This window comes from Oncorhynchus gorbuscha, linkage group LG26 (assembly GCF_021184085.1).
Source record: "Oncorhynchus gorbuscha isolate QuinsamMale2020 ecotype Even-year linkage group LG26, OgorEven_v1.0, whole genome shotgun sequence".
NCBI classification, from domain to species: domain Eukaryota; kingdom Metazoa; phylum Chordata; class Actinopteri; order Salmoniformes; family Salmonidae; genus Oncorhynchus; species Oncorhynchus gorbuscha.
Genome location: NC_060198.1, coordinates 40,182,786 through 40,197,289, shown reverse-complemented (window position 1 = coordinate 40,197,289; position 14,504 = coordinate 40,182,786). Strand labels below are relative to the sequence as shown.

Sequence of the window (14,504 nt, the reverse complement as noted above, 5' to 3'; positions counted from 1 at the left end):
CTATCTTGTCTCAACGCTACAACTCCGAGTACGGGCTCGGGAGAGACAAAGGTCGAAAGTCATGCATCCTCCGATACACAACCCAACCAAGCCGCACTGCTTCTTAACACAGCGCGCATCCAACTCAGAAGCCAGCCACACCAATGTGTCGGAGGAAACACTGGCAACCCGGTCGCGGCTGGTTACGACAGAGCCTGGCCGCGAACCCAGAGTCTATGGTGGCACAGCTGGCGCTGCAGTACAGCGCCCTTAACCACTGCGCCACCCGGGAGGCCAATTTACAATATAGTTAAGATAATATAAAATAATCACCACTGTGAATTACCAATATTTGACTTCACACTGTGCAAACATGCATACATACAAACATTCACAATTTATTTGAATGCACATGTATTATGTAGAAGTCTAGATATGCATAATCCACACATGCACACAGCACTGTAGTGTAAATTCAGAATGTTGATACATTAATGCATTCCCATGTACATTGTACATACAATATTATACCGGTACGTAGACACATAACCAAATCAAATCAAAAAATCAAATCAAATATATATACCGGTACGTAGACACATAACACAAGTTCACACGATAAACAAATACATATTCTAATGTAACCACAGAGGAGTTGCACATTCACTCAACCTTGCTTTGTGTAGTTCTTACCAATTCCTTCCGGCTCTGCCTCTGGCAAAGAAAGAGTATTGGAATTGGAGTCAATGTAAGGACACTGTATATAGAAAAAGGTTGGCATTCATTGGGATAACTCATGTCCTGGAGGCAGCTCTGCCATGTGGTCACCAGCTGGCACAGCCACAAAATCATAAAATAATTAATCCTAACATTAACCACTCTGCTAACCTTACGCCTAACCCTAACCTTAAATGTATTTTTACAATATATAGCTAATTTTGACTTTGCAGCTGGCCCATCTAGTGGATATCACTCAATTATGCCTCCAGGACAAGATTCATCCCAATAAACATCAACATGTTATAGAAACAGTTGCTACTGTGTGTATGTTCTTGATAGAGATGGGAAGTTTTAAAGAGAAAATCATTTTGATTTTTATTTCACCAGATAGGCTAGTTGAGAACAAGTTCTCATTTACAACTGCGACCTGGCCAAGATAAAGCAAAACAGTGTGACACAAACAACAACACAGAGTTACACATGGAATAAACAAACATACAGTCAATAATACAATAGAAAAAGTATATATACAGTGTGTGCAAATGAGGTAGGATAAGGGAGGCAAGGCAATAAATAGGCCATAGTGGCGAAATAATTACAATATTGCAATTAAACACCGGAGTGATAGATGAGCAGAAGATGAGTGTGCAAGTAGAGACACTGGGGTGCAAAGGAGCAAAATAAAATAAAAAAATAACAGTATGGGGATTCGGTAGTTGGATGGGCTATTTACAGATGGGCTATGTACAGGTGCAGTGATCTGTGAGCTGCTCTGACAGCTGGTGCTTAAAGTTAGTGAGGGAGATATGAGTCTCCAGCTTCAGTGATTTTTGCAGTTCGTTCCAGTCATTGGCAGAAGAGAAATGGAAGGAAAGGCGGCCAAATGAGGAATTGGCTTTGGGGGATGACCAGTGAAATATACCTGCTGGAGCGCGTGCTATGGGTGGGTGCTGCTATGGTGACCAGTGAGCTGAGATAAGGCGGGGATTTACCTAGTAAAGACTTATAGATGACCTGGAACCAATGGGTTTGGCGATAAATATGAAGCGAGGGCCAGCCAACGAGAGCATACAGGTCGCAGTGGTGGGTAGTATATGGGGCTTTGGTGACAAAACGGATGGCACTGTGTGTAGACTGCATCCAATTTGCTGATTAGAGTGTTGGAGGCTATTTTGTAAATGACATCGCCAAAGTCAAGTATCGGTAGGATAGTCAATTTCTGAAAAATATCAAAGAACGCAGCCTCAAGACTAAGATGCTCTTGATAGGGTTTAAGACCATCAAAGTACTGATATCTGAGATAAACAATACCTCCACAAGGGTGCCTAATGAATGTAGAGATTAAGACTTAGTTACTGAAAAACAAACTGAACCACACAGTAATGGTAATGATGTCTGGCTCAAACTCTGGCCGGACACATGTATCTGCCATCCAAAGCTATAATTTGTACAGACAGTGTCCTTGTTCAGAGCACCTGTTAAAGTGATAACATAAATAGTCTCAGTGCCTTGGGATTTGTAGTGAGCTAAATCCATTAAACTACCCAACCACAGAATGTAGAACATGAACCAAGTCTCCCGAACCATCTCCATCTGATCAATCACAACTGACTTTTCAGAACTATTGTCCCATGAGTATACCGAACTGCGATTCTGAGATTTCAGCCTTGGCCTTGACACTCTGGTTGTGCTGAATGACCCTGGCTGTGTTCTCAGTGTTGGCATACTGAGCAGCTGACACGTCTATTTTTGAAAAGGTTTGTTTTTCAGGCAGCAATAAGTTAGCGTTCTCAGCACATCTAGTTTTATCCCTGGCAACACCCACTGTCTTAGGTCTCGGGGGGTCTTTGACACACAGGGCATTACAAGCCTTCTTTAGCCCAGGTTCTGAGCCTTTTTTAGCAGGCCCAGTCCATAGATGGAGGGTAAGTGGGTCAGTGAAGTTCTGATGCTCCATTTGTTGACTGGGATGGGTGTTATGCACCATTGAGCACATGGCATGAGACGGTAAGCCCCGATGACAAGGCCTTGTGTACTAAGCTGGCACAAAGCATTTGTTTAACCACCCATCATGACATTGTTAAAGGACACAGGATGAGTGGCTGTTGTAAAGCACAGGAGAAATATGGAACATGTAGTGACTATCACTGCATGGTCTCCTCTGTGACAACAGTGTAGAAGTCAGCAATCAAAATGACAAATCCTGTCCCTATAATACAGTATGTTCCAGGACGGTGGTTACCAGTCAAATCCCCTGTTCAGATTCCCATGAAAATGTATGATAGCAGAAATTGATAGATGAGACCATCCCTAGATTCCGTTGCTAAATAAGATGCCTTAGGATACTATAAAAACAGGCCGGAATTTGACAAGTGATTGTCTTTGGTTAGACCAACACACAACCCCTCCTCTCCTTCAGCCCAGTTTGGCCAAGGCTTCTCTCTGGTTACGACCTGTCAGCACTCTCTCTATCACAGGCCAGCTCAGTGTCTGTCTGTCTGTCTGTCTATCTGCTGTACTCATACCAAAAGTTCTAAGTACAGCGTTAAGTCAGAGAGAGAGAGAGAGACAGACAGAATGATAGACAGAGAGAAAAGATGAGCGAGAGAAAATAAGAGAGTGAGAAATGAGAGAAAGTGAGAAGGAGCTAGAGGGAGAGGTAAATGAGAAAGGCCGTCAGGGGTCAGATATGGTGAGAAGTGTTCAGTTTGAGGGCTTGAGGGTCAGCTCCATCAGATTTGGTCATGGGAGAGATGGATACCATGGTGTATATTTAACAAATATCCTGTGAGATAGTTGATGAACCCGTGTTTGATTTCCTCAATTTCTCTACCCAAGCTGCCCCATCACTGTTAAGCCTTCCTTTAAATATATACTGAACAAAAATATAAATGTAACATATAAAGTGTTGGTCCCATGTTTCACAAGTTGGAATAAAAGATCCCAGAAATGTGTTCCATATGCACAAAAATATTATATATCTCCAATTTTGTGCACAAATCAGCCAAAATGGTCCATCTCCCTGACAAGTGTGGCATATCAAGAAGCTGATTAAATGGCATGATCATTACACAGGGGCACCGTGTGCTGGGGACAATAAAAAGCCCCTCTAAAATGTGCAGTGTTGTCACACAACACAATGCCACAGATCTCGCTTTGAGGGAGCATGCAATTGGCATGCTGACTGCAGGAATGTCCACCAGAGCCGTTGCTAGAGAATTGAATTTTAAATTCTCTACCATAAGCCTCATCCAACGTCATTGTAGAGAATTTGGCAGTACGTCCAACCAGCCTCACAACCGCAGACGTGTATGGCGTCGTGTGGGCGAGCAGTTTGCTGATGTCAATATTGTGAACAAAGTGCCCCATGGTGGTGGTGGGGTTATGGTATGGGCAGGCATAAGCTATGGACAATGAACACAATTGCGTTTTATCGACGGCAATTTGAATGCACATAGATACCATGACGAGATCCTGAGGCCCATTGTCGTGTCATTATGTCGCAAGGATCTGTACACACTTCCTGAAAGCTGAAAATGTCCCAGTCCTTCCATGGCCTGCATACTCACCAGACATGTCACCCATTGAGCACGTTTGGGATGCTCTGGATCGACGTGTACGACAGCGTGTTCCAGTTCCTGCCAATATCCAGCAACTACACCCAGCCATTGAAGAGGAGTGGGACAACATTCCACAGGCCACAATCAACAGCCTGATTAACTCTATGCGAAGGAGATGTGTCACGCTGCATGAGGCAAATGGTGGTCACACCAGATACTGGTTTTCTGATCCACGCCGCTACCTTTTTTTAATGTAGCTGTGACCAACAGATGCATATCTGTTTTCCCAGTCATGTGAAATCCATAGGTTAGGGCAGAATTAATTTATTTCAACTGATTGATTATCTTATATGAACTTTAACTCAGTAACATCTTTGAAATTGTTGCCTGTTGCGTTAATATTTTTGTTCGGTATATTCATGCCTCAACCTCACTGCTCTGAAAAGTGGTGCTTCATCTTTTTGGGAAAAATCCATCATATTATCATCATCATTTGAGGTTTACAGGTTAAAATCAGGGACAAATCACAATGCAAGTTCTTTACTTGCTTTTGAACTATGCTATACAGTAAATGAAAGTGCACGTCTTCACTCACAGGGTGATATGGATTAAGGATATCATATTCTTTCTCAAAATATACAGAATCTTTCAACATTCGTGCCAGGTAGCCTGAGTATTTATTTTCTATATATATATATATATATATATATATATATATATATATATATATATATATATATATATATATATATATATATATATATATATATATATATATATATATATATATATATACTCTCTCAGCTCTCTCCCCCTCTACTTCCCCCTCTCTCTCGCTCTCTCTCTCTCTTTTTGAAGGGTAACCTCTGTGGAATGTTCTTAATCTCTCTTGACATTTCCCCCTCTTCCTTCTCTGTGTGTGCTTCTCCTCCCTCAGATACAGTAGTAGTATGCCATAGACAGTCTACTGCCACATGTGGCCTCATTTTATACATCACTTTCAAATGCTTAATCTTTGAAGTGTTCGCTAATTTCATCACTGACCCAAGTCACAATGTATATATACATTAGCAAGAGTTGCCTTAAAGAGTTGAATCTGTGATACCTTGAAAAGAACATATGTTTGTTTTATACTACCATTAGAGTTATATATTTTAGCCTTGCGGTAATGCATCTACAGTATGCTTGGTGAGGATTCCTTTTCCTAAGCCAATGTTAGAGAGCTTCTGAAATACCTGCCTATAGGCTCTTTAATGTAGGGGCCGACGCTGGAGTAGAGAAGCAGGTACGGGGAGTTGAACATTTAATGAGGAACAGACATGGAACAAGACAGGAACAGCGTCAGCACACGGGGGGGGGGGGACGGACACAATGACATACAAACATTAATCCTGAACCAGGAAACAGAGCTTGGGACAGACATATATAAGGGAGGTAATGACACAGGTGATTGAGTCCAGGTGAGTCCAATAATTGCTGATGCGCATGACAGGTGAAGGCAGGTGTGCGTGATGCTGGGGAGCCTGGTGCCTTCGAGCACCAGGGAGGGGGAGAGGGAACAGGCATGACACTTTAACACGTCTACAACCGTGAGTTAAAGGCAACATGTTGTGTTAATGGCGCTTGGTGACCCTCACAACACCACAGAGATATCTACAACCTATAGACGTGTGACATACGTCTGACATACAGTGCATTCAGAAAGTATTCAGACCCCTTCCCTTTTTCCAAAGATGTTTAGGTTACAGCCTTATTCTAAAACGTTTTCAATTGTTATTTTCTCCAATCAATGTACACACAATAACCCATAATGACAAAGCAAAATCAGGTATATCAAGTATTTAGACCCTTTACTCAGTATTTTGTTGAAGCACCTTTGGTAGCGATTACAGCCTCAAGTCTTCTTGGGTATGATGCTGTAAGCTTGGCACACCTGTATTTGGGGAGTTTCTCCCATTCTTCTCTGCAGATCCTCTCAAGTTCTGTCAGGTTGGATGGGGAGCATCGCTACACAGCTATTGTCAGGTCTCTCCAGAGATGTTCGATCAGGTTCAAGTCCGGGCTTTGGCTGGGCCACTCAAGGACATTCAGAGACTTGTCCCAAAGCCACTCCTGCGTTGTCTTGGCTGTGTGGTTAGGGTCGTTGTCCTGTTGGAAGGTAAACCGTCGCCCCAGTCTGAGGTCCCAGTCTGAAGCTTGGCATTCAGGCCAAAGAGTTCAGTCTTGGTTTTATCAGACCAGACAATCTTGTATCTCATGGTTTGACTGTCCTTTAGGTGCCTTTTGGCAAACTACAAGCAGGCTGTCGTGCCTTTTACTGAGGAGTGGCTTCCGCCTGGCCACTCTACCATAAAGGCCTGATTAGTGTCCTTCTGGAAGGTTCTCCTATCTCCACAGAGGAACTCTGGAGCTCTGTCAGAGTGACCATCGGGTTCTTGGTCACCTCCCTGACAAAGGTCCTTCCCCCTTGATTGCTCAGTTTGGCCGGGCAGCCAGCTCTAGGAAGAGTCTTGGTGGTTCCAAACTACTGCCATTTAAGAATGATGGAGGACACTGTGTTCTTGGGGACCTTCAATGCTGCAAAAATGTTTTGGTACCCTTTCCCAGATCTTTGCCTCGACACAATCCTGTCTCGGAGCTCTACGGACAATTCATTCGATCGCATAGCTTGGTTTTTGCTCTGACATGCACTGTCAATTGTGGGACCTTATATAGACAGGCTTTTCAAAATCATGTCCAATCAATTGAATTGACCACAGGTGGACTCCAACCAAGTTGAAGAAACATCTCAAGGATGATCAATAGAAACAGGATGCGCCTGAGCTCAGTTTCGAGTCTCATAAAAAAGGGTCTGAACACTTATCTAAATAAGGTATCTGTTTTTTATTTGTAATACATTTGCCAACATTTCTAAAAAACAGTTTTTGCTTTGTCATTATGGGCTATTGTGTGTCGATTGATTAGGAAAACAATTAATTTAATCAATTTTAGAATAAAGCTGTAACGTAACAAAATGTGGAAAAAGTCAAAGGGTCTGAATACTTTCCGAATGCACGTCTCATTACTCACATGTGATGCTGCACACCCCAAAAAATCCTGCATATCAGTATGGGAGAGTGGGTTAAGTTGAGCCAAAGGGGTTTCTTCCATCATTTCATGGAAGAAACCACATGGAAAAATAAGTGAGCAAGTTAGGTCCAAACAGGCGATTTTCACCAAATCAAATGAATTTATTGTGTTAAGAGGTTTCATGATGCTTGTTTCTAAACCAAAGTAGATCATTTTAAGATTGTTCTATACATCAGCTGGGGTCTCTGTAAACTTCAATATGAGGACCTAAACCTAAATCTAAACCTAACCTCCTGTGTGGGCTAATAAAGTCCAAATGTTCAGTGTTCGTAGTTGTATCTTGTATTGTAATTCAATTAGTAATTATATTTCTAAGTGCATAACCTACAGTACATACAGTATGTGATACAAATAAACATCTTTATCTAGACATCAGCATGTGCTTGTTTATCTATAAAAGTCACCATGGTATAATACGCAGGCTGTAATTTATTGCCATGAATCTTACCCTGGATGCAGTTCTGAAGTGTGGTCACTAGCTGGCACAGCCACAAGTCATCAAAACCTGACCCTAACCACACTGCTAACCCTAATGCCTAACCCTAACCTTAAATGAAGACCAAAAAGCTCATTTTTTCCCATACATTTTTTACGGTACAGACGATTTTGACTTTGCAGCTGGCCCATCTAATAGAAAAAGCTCAGTTCTGCATACGGGGCAAGATTCATGAAAATCAACGTCAACCTGCGTATAATGCAGGCATTTTCACATTTCATAAATATATATATATAACTGTAGCACCAAGCGGGCATATTCACATTAGGACTCCAAGGGGAGATTTATATTCAAAGGGTCTATTTATACCGCTGAGCGTGTGGTGGAGTATCAATGGTATTATTGGCATTTGGCGAGCATCTATGCTGGGGGCAGAGTGTGACTGATGGAGTTTCATCGTTTTATGATGAGGATGAAGAGAGTGATGCTTTTGGCAGCATGGGAGTACACTTAAGCCTCTGCTCTCTATATCGCTCCATCATTTGGCGGTTATATTTGACAGTTCCGATGATATGAGTTATAGAGGTATATGTCATAGTGTTTTCTGGACAAAGGCAGAAGGGGGGAGCATATTCTAAGGAGTAGTAGTAGGGGGTTAGGGAAGGTGGCATGGTGGAGGGAGAGTAATGTAAGTTGAATGAATAACATAACATATATGCAGGCCTATATTGCTGGCATCAGGTCTTGCTATGAATAGCATTAATACCACTCTAATGTAGTATTTATTTGTGGTTGTAACTTGGCGGAGGTTGTGGTGGGTCCCAGCCAGGTGTATTTGTTTCCACTGTGCAGTAGTTGTGCTGTGGAATCGCTGCAGTTGTCTTTTAACACAGCATGTGTGGGCTATAGAAGTCACTGGGCTGGCAACTATAACTTCACCTGTTTAACCGGTTTCACCATGTTTTCCAACATGGCAACAGGAAGAGGTGGGAGGACATTTACTAGAGTACTACAGTACTGAGGTAAGCCTGTAAGGGAACATAGGAAGGGAGGGGAGAGAACCTGGGAGAGAACCTGGGAGAGAACCTGGGAGAGAACCTGGGAGAGAACCTGGGAGGGTAGTATATCACACTGTATTTTATTAGACAGTAATGATGATAAGAATTATAGCCTGTATGCATTCCTCAAGTGATGTCTCTCTCCGCTACCCCTCCCCCATCTGCAGGCACGCGTCTGGGGTGAAGGTCTATAGTGGAACAGTGGAGGAGAGAGGATGAGACATGGTAATAGGAGTGGTAGAGAGGTAAACGGAGAGAGAGGATAAATACTATTTGGTATTGTCGTAAATATGACCGAGTATTCTAGAACATCTTGTAAATAGAAAGCTTTCGAGAAAAACCACTTTGGCACAGAGGAAAATGACACCTCTTTAGGGAAGTAGAATCTGCAGAATGGAATAAACGAGACCCCATAAATATCATCCCAAACTGTCCTCTATCTTTTCCATTCATCTCCATTCATTACCATTCCCTCCGCATCTCTCTCCGTGCCTTACCAGAGGGTGCTTAAAATAGGTCTGGCTCAAAGCGCAGAAACAACATTTTACATTAGAGGACATTACCAAATACTACTGCCAGTGTTCCTATCGGCCACAGTGTTTATAAAGTCTTAGTTAATGACATATTGGGGCTTAACGGTTCACACTCTGATTGTGAACTCCTCTGGCTCTCTGTTGACTCTGCATCTGTCTGTAATCCATCAAGCCAGAGCTGCATACCTGGGGGGGTATGGTGACGGCCCTGGTATGAGGTAATGCTATACTCACTGCCTCGGTTTCATGAGGGCAGGGTGTGGAAGAGGAGGCTAAGGAGAAGCCAGTCTTTCCCTGCCACTCTGTCCAGGCAGCAGGGCCCAGTCCAGAAGAAGGGGTGGAAATGGGTGTGGGTAGAGGGGGTCAGTGGCAGTCAGTGCCATTTAAGATTAGGGAGGACGGTTCATTTTTTTAAGGGCCTTAATTCTATTACAGTATATTGAATGACTGTCATTCATATTCCTTTCACCAAGCTCCGTGTAACAGCGATAGGTTTAGACTACAGCATGATACTTGAATTTGTCCTATACCTATCAAGAGGTTGCTACATCCTAGCCTACAAAGTTTAACAGGTCAAGAGACAAATTGGTGTAATCAACGTGACAGACAGGGACACATTCAATACCCCATTGCACACTCTTGCCTGCACCTAGCTGATCTAGAGTGTAATCATTAGTCCAAACAGTTTAAAAACAGTATGTTTTGCAACTAAAACAAGTTTTTATTGGACAAATACAGGTATGTCCATCCCGTTTAGTTCCGTTTGCGTCTGTTATTATTATTTTTTTTTTCAATTTCAAGTTTTATTTTTTTTATTTTCAATCAACCAACAAAACACATTCCACATTCACAGATGTGACAGGCTTAAAAAATAAAAGAAAAAAGTCAAAAAAAATATTATTAATAATAATACATTTGAAAAAAAATACAATTAAAATGAAAGATTTAAGAAAAATAATAAGTGTTTTTATTTTATTTATTTATTTTCCTTGGTGCATATATATAATATATATATATATACATACATACCCACACACACACATATATACATATATACATACATACGCACACATACTCAAAAAAAAAAAAAAAAAAATGTTTGCTTCTGTTTAAGAAACATTTTGCAACAGAATTGGTGGAATGAATACACCCCTGATCACACAGTTCACTTTCATAGCAGCCATACAAACAGCATCATCACATCTACGCGCTCTCCTCTGCTCACATTTTCCCTTCACTTGAGGACTTCAGTGCACAACACAACAGCTGTCTGGATCAGGCGAAAAAACCTCTCCAAGCCAAACCTTCATACCATAAGTGCTACACACAGCCTGCATCGTTGTCACCATATTAGGTAACGTCAACATACACAACATTACCAAAAGTATGTGGACATCTGCTCATCGAACATCTCATTCCAAAATCATCAGCATTAATATGGAGTTGGTCCCCCCTTTGCTGCTATAACAGCCTCCACTCTTCTGGAAAGGCTTTCCACTAGATGTTGGAACACTGTTGGGACTTGCTTCCATTCAGCCACAAGAACATTAGTGAGGTTGGGCACTGATGTTGGGCGATTAGGTCATGCTGAAACAGGAAAAGGCCCTCCCCAAACTGTTGCCACACAGTTGGAAGCACATAATCATCTAGAATGTCATTGTATGCTGTAGCATTAAGATTTCCCTTCACGAAGGGACCTAGCCCGAACAATGGAAAACAGCTCCAGACCATTATTTCTCCTCCAACAAACTTTATAGTTGGCACTATGCATACGGGCAGGTAGCGTTCTCCTGGCATCCACCAAACCCAGATTTGTCCATTCGACTGCCAGATGGTGAAGTGTGATTCATTATTCTAGACAATGTGTTTCCACTGTTCCTTAATGTTTTAAGAAATTCATTTGTTCAAAACTGTTCAACTATTGTCTTTCCCTTTGAGTCAATTACTCACCACATGTTATGCATTGCAGTACTAGCTAGCTGCAGGTTATACTTTCAGTTCTAGATTAATTCTCTGATCCATTAATTGGATGGACAACATATCAGTTCATGTTGCAAGAGCTCTGATAGGTGGGAGAACGTCCTCCGGAAGTTGTCATAATTACTGTATAAGTCTATGGAAGGGTGAACGAAGGGGGTGAGATCCATGAGCCTCCTAAGTTTTGTTTTGAAATGTTTCACTATTTTTTATTTATTTAAATTCACTGAGTAGGATGGTCCTCCCCTTCCTCCTCTGAAGAGCCTCCACTTGAAGGAATCATGAAACCCTAAACTTTCACTAATCAAATGGCGCCACCGCAAAACACGTTGGTGGGATATCATAACACTCTATTAGGGACATTTCCCTGCACCGGTCCACTGCTCCAGACCCCCAGGGAGGGGGGTGTAAAGATGCTGATCTTTCACTGCATTACAGCGAATAATTAATTGTGTTATTTTCGCTCCCCTGATGAAGGGAAGCAGCACCAACAAACAACTCTTCACCTGTTATCACCCCTCATATTGCCTGAGTGTAATTGATACCATGATGTGTCTCACAATCATATACTGTATGTCCAAAACACAAAACATTCATGGCTAAACATTCATATCTCTGATAAAATATTCATATTTTCCACAACACTAGGTTGACCAAGCTTAGGTATTCCCTCTCTGGTAGGCTCAATCCCCTTCCTCAGGCTAAGCACACAGGCTGCAGAACTATTCTTAATGCTGTTTATTGGGAAGCGTGCTTTCTCCATGTCCCAGTGGCTTCTTGAGTACCAGACAGTCACCATGAGGGAGGGGAAGGCTCCGGGGCTGAGTTGAAGTTCAAAGGGGGGGGGGGGGCAAGGATTTGGGGTTAGTGGAAAAGTAAGGGAGAGCAGTCTAAAGGATGGAATTAATGTGGTGACAGGAACACGATCTGCATGATGTCATGATGCTAGATTGGCAACACATGGCTGAGACATAAAGGAATTGGTGTGGGATTACTCCGAGCCGGCCAGGCAGGCAGTATAAACAGGAATAACAGTGGTGAAACGAAGGGTGTGTAAGGTAAGATGACAGAGTACAGTAAAAAAGTTACGAAACATATAGTAAATACAGTACAAGATATTGTATGTCCTTTGAATGCATTTACTGTATATAGTTAATAGTCTATGGTAAGGATCCAAACAGGCCACATTAATCGGTTAGCCCAATGAAAGAGTTCAGTAGAGGTGTAAGTGAAGTAGACAGGCAATCAGGGTCAGATAGATTGAGCCTCTGAGGTGCAGAGAAGTGATGTGAAAAGAGGTCACACCTGACATGGCATAACCTCCTCCGACACTTCATCTCGTTCATCTTTCTCCCCTCATCTTATCGGTATGCTTTACTATGCTACTGCTCTACTCTGTTCTTCCACACTACACTCTTAGAAAAAAAAGAGTTTCAAAAGGGTTTTTCAGCTTTCCCCATAGGAGAACCCTTTCGGGTTCCATGTAGAACCCCCTGTAGAAAGGGTTATACATGGAACCCAAAAGGGTTCTCCTACGGGGAAAGCCGAAGAACCCTTTTAGGTTCTAGACAGCACCTTTCTTTCTAAGAATGATTCTTCTCCCTCCCTCCCTCCCTCCTCCCTCCCTCCCTCCCTCCCTCCCTCCCTCCCTCCCTCCCTCCCTCCCTCCCTCCCTCCCTCCCTCCCTCCCTCCCTCCCTCCCTCCCTCCCTCCCTGTTTGAGTCTCTCAAATGTCATGTTGCCATGTGATTTACAGTGCCTTAAGGTCACTGTTGAAAAGAGACCATGACATATTTTAGATCCCCTCAGATAGACAAACATTACTACATACGGGCAATACATTTCACTGACACTTATGGCAATGTTTTGTCAACAGATGCCGGAGCTGCAATGTCTAGGTCTTCACAACAACTAATTCCATGCATAAAAGACCTACGTATTGCTGGTGTTAATGCTGTCTGAATATAGGCCAACAATGTATAAGTCCTCACACTTGAACCACTTTTCCCCCATATCAACAGTGTGGGTCTATTACAGACATGGGAAGACTTTGTGGTGTAAAAGAGCACAGATCTGTGCAAATAATAATATGAACCTTTTATAATCTATAACCTCATTTGAACAGATATGTGCTATTTTTGATAGTGTCAAATAGATGGTTTGTAGATGTTCAGTAGATCAATTATCTATCAACAAAATTTTAACTAACTATCCACTCTAACCATAGACCTAACTTAACCCTTATCATAGACCTAACTTAACCCTTATCATAATGTCTATAATAATACAAGTTCCAAACTAACCATTGAGACGAGATAGGCCTCTACCTTGACACTGTCTGGACTCTCCACCATCACAAAAACATGCAGATTCTCACTATATTTCCTGCCATCCACTTTTCTCTTTACCTCACTCTACCTTCATAATGAATGCAACCTGTGTTAATTCAGAGGATTTCATCACTTTGTCATGCTTATCGTAACATTTCCCAACAGATATGACAATAAACTTCATATATTACTACTGTGAACGCTATGGGGGTATAAAGTGAAAAACAACAACGTATCCAGTCCAAAGAGGACACTAGCTGTACAGCAGTACTGAAGCTTATGATATGTAGGACCTGCTTACCTGGCTTCTTGGCTTCGGGCATAGCTGCGATAGTGTGTCTATCTCTTCCTCTGACTGTGTCTCCCTCCCTCCTTGTCTGTTAGTCTGTCTGCTTTTCCTTTTTATTCCCTCCTCCCTCTCCACTTCAGTCCCCCTCCCCAGGAAAAGGCTGTCAGATGACACCTAGAGGGGATCCAGGAGCTCTGAGGAAAGAAGGAAGGGGTAGAGGGTGAGAAGGAAAGGAAGACAGCATAGAGGTGAATGGGGGTTGGATGCAGTAATGAAGAGGACGACCCGGCTGGAAACTGTTAATTGGTTAACACAGTAGGGCGGGAGCCAGCCCATTAGCTAATTGATTGACACTCCGACTAGCATTGATTGACAGGTTGATTGTCTGACTGTTCTCTATATCGCTTTTGACTGTCTAACACAAGACACCTTAGGCAAGTTTCCATTGACCCAGGTTTATCCAACAAAATCAGTGGAGCCCCGACTGTTTAGT

General features: G+C 42.3%; 1 protein-coding gene across 16 annotated transcripts in view; it reads right to left on the bottom strand.

Annotated features, from left to right (window-relative positions):
* Positions 1-14,112, bottom strand: part of LOC124015575 (myosin-binding protein C, fast-type-like) — a 51,751-nt gene extending 37,639 nt beyond the window's left edge. For 5 of the 16 annotated variants that reach the window (XM_046330894.1, XM_046330898.1, XM_046330896.1 and 2 more), the window contains exons 1-2: positions 14,024-14,060; positions 652-693 (exon numbers count right to left, since the gene is read on the bottom strand). In XM_046330894.1, coding sequence (XP_046186850.1) covers positions 652-693; positions 14,024-14,045 — 64 coding nt within the window. In that variant the 5' untranslated portion in view covers positions 14,046-14,060. Of the gene's footprint in view, positions 1-651; positions 694-14,023 lie in introns of all 16 variants that reach the window. The other 11 variants (XM_046330900.1, XM_046330904.1, XM_046330906.1 and 8 more) reach the window with 6 other exon arrangements.
* Between the last annotated feature and the right edge of the window lie 392 nt (positions 14,113-14,504).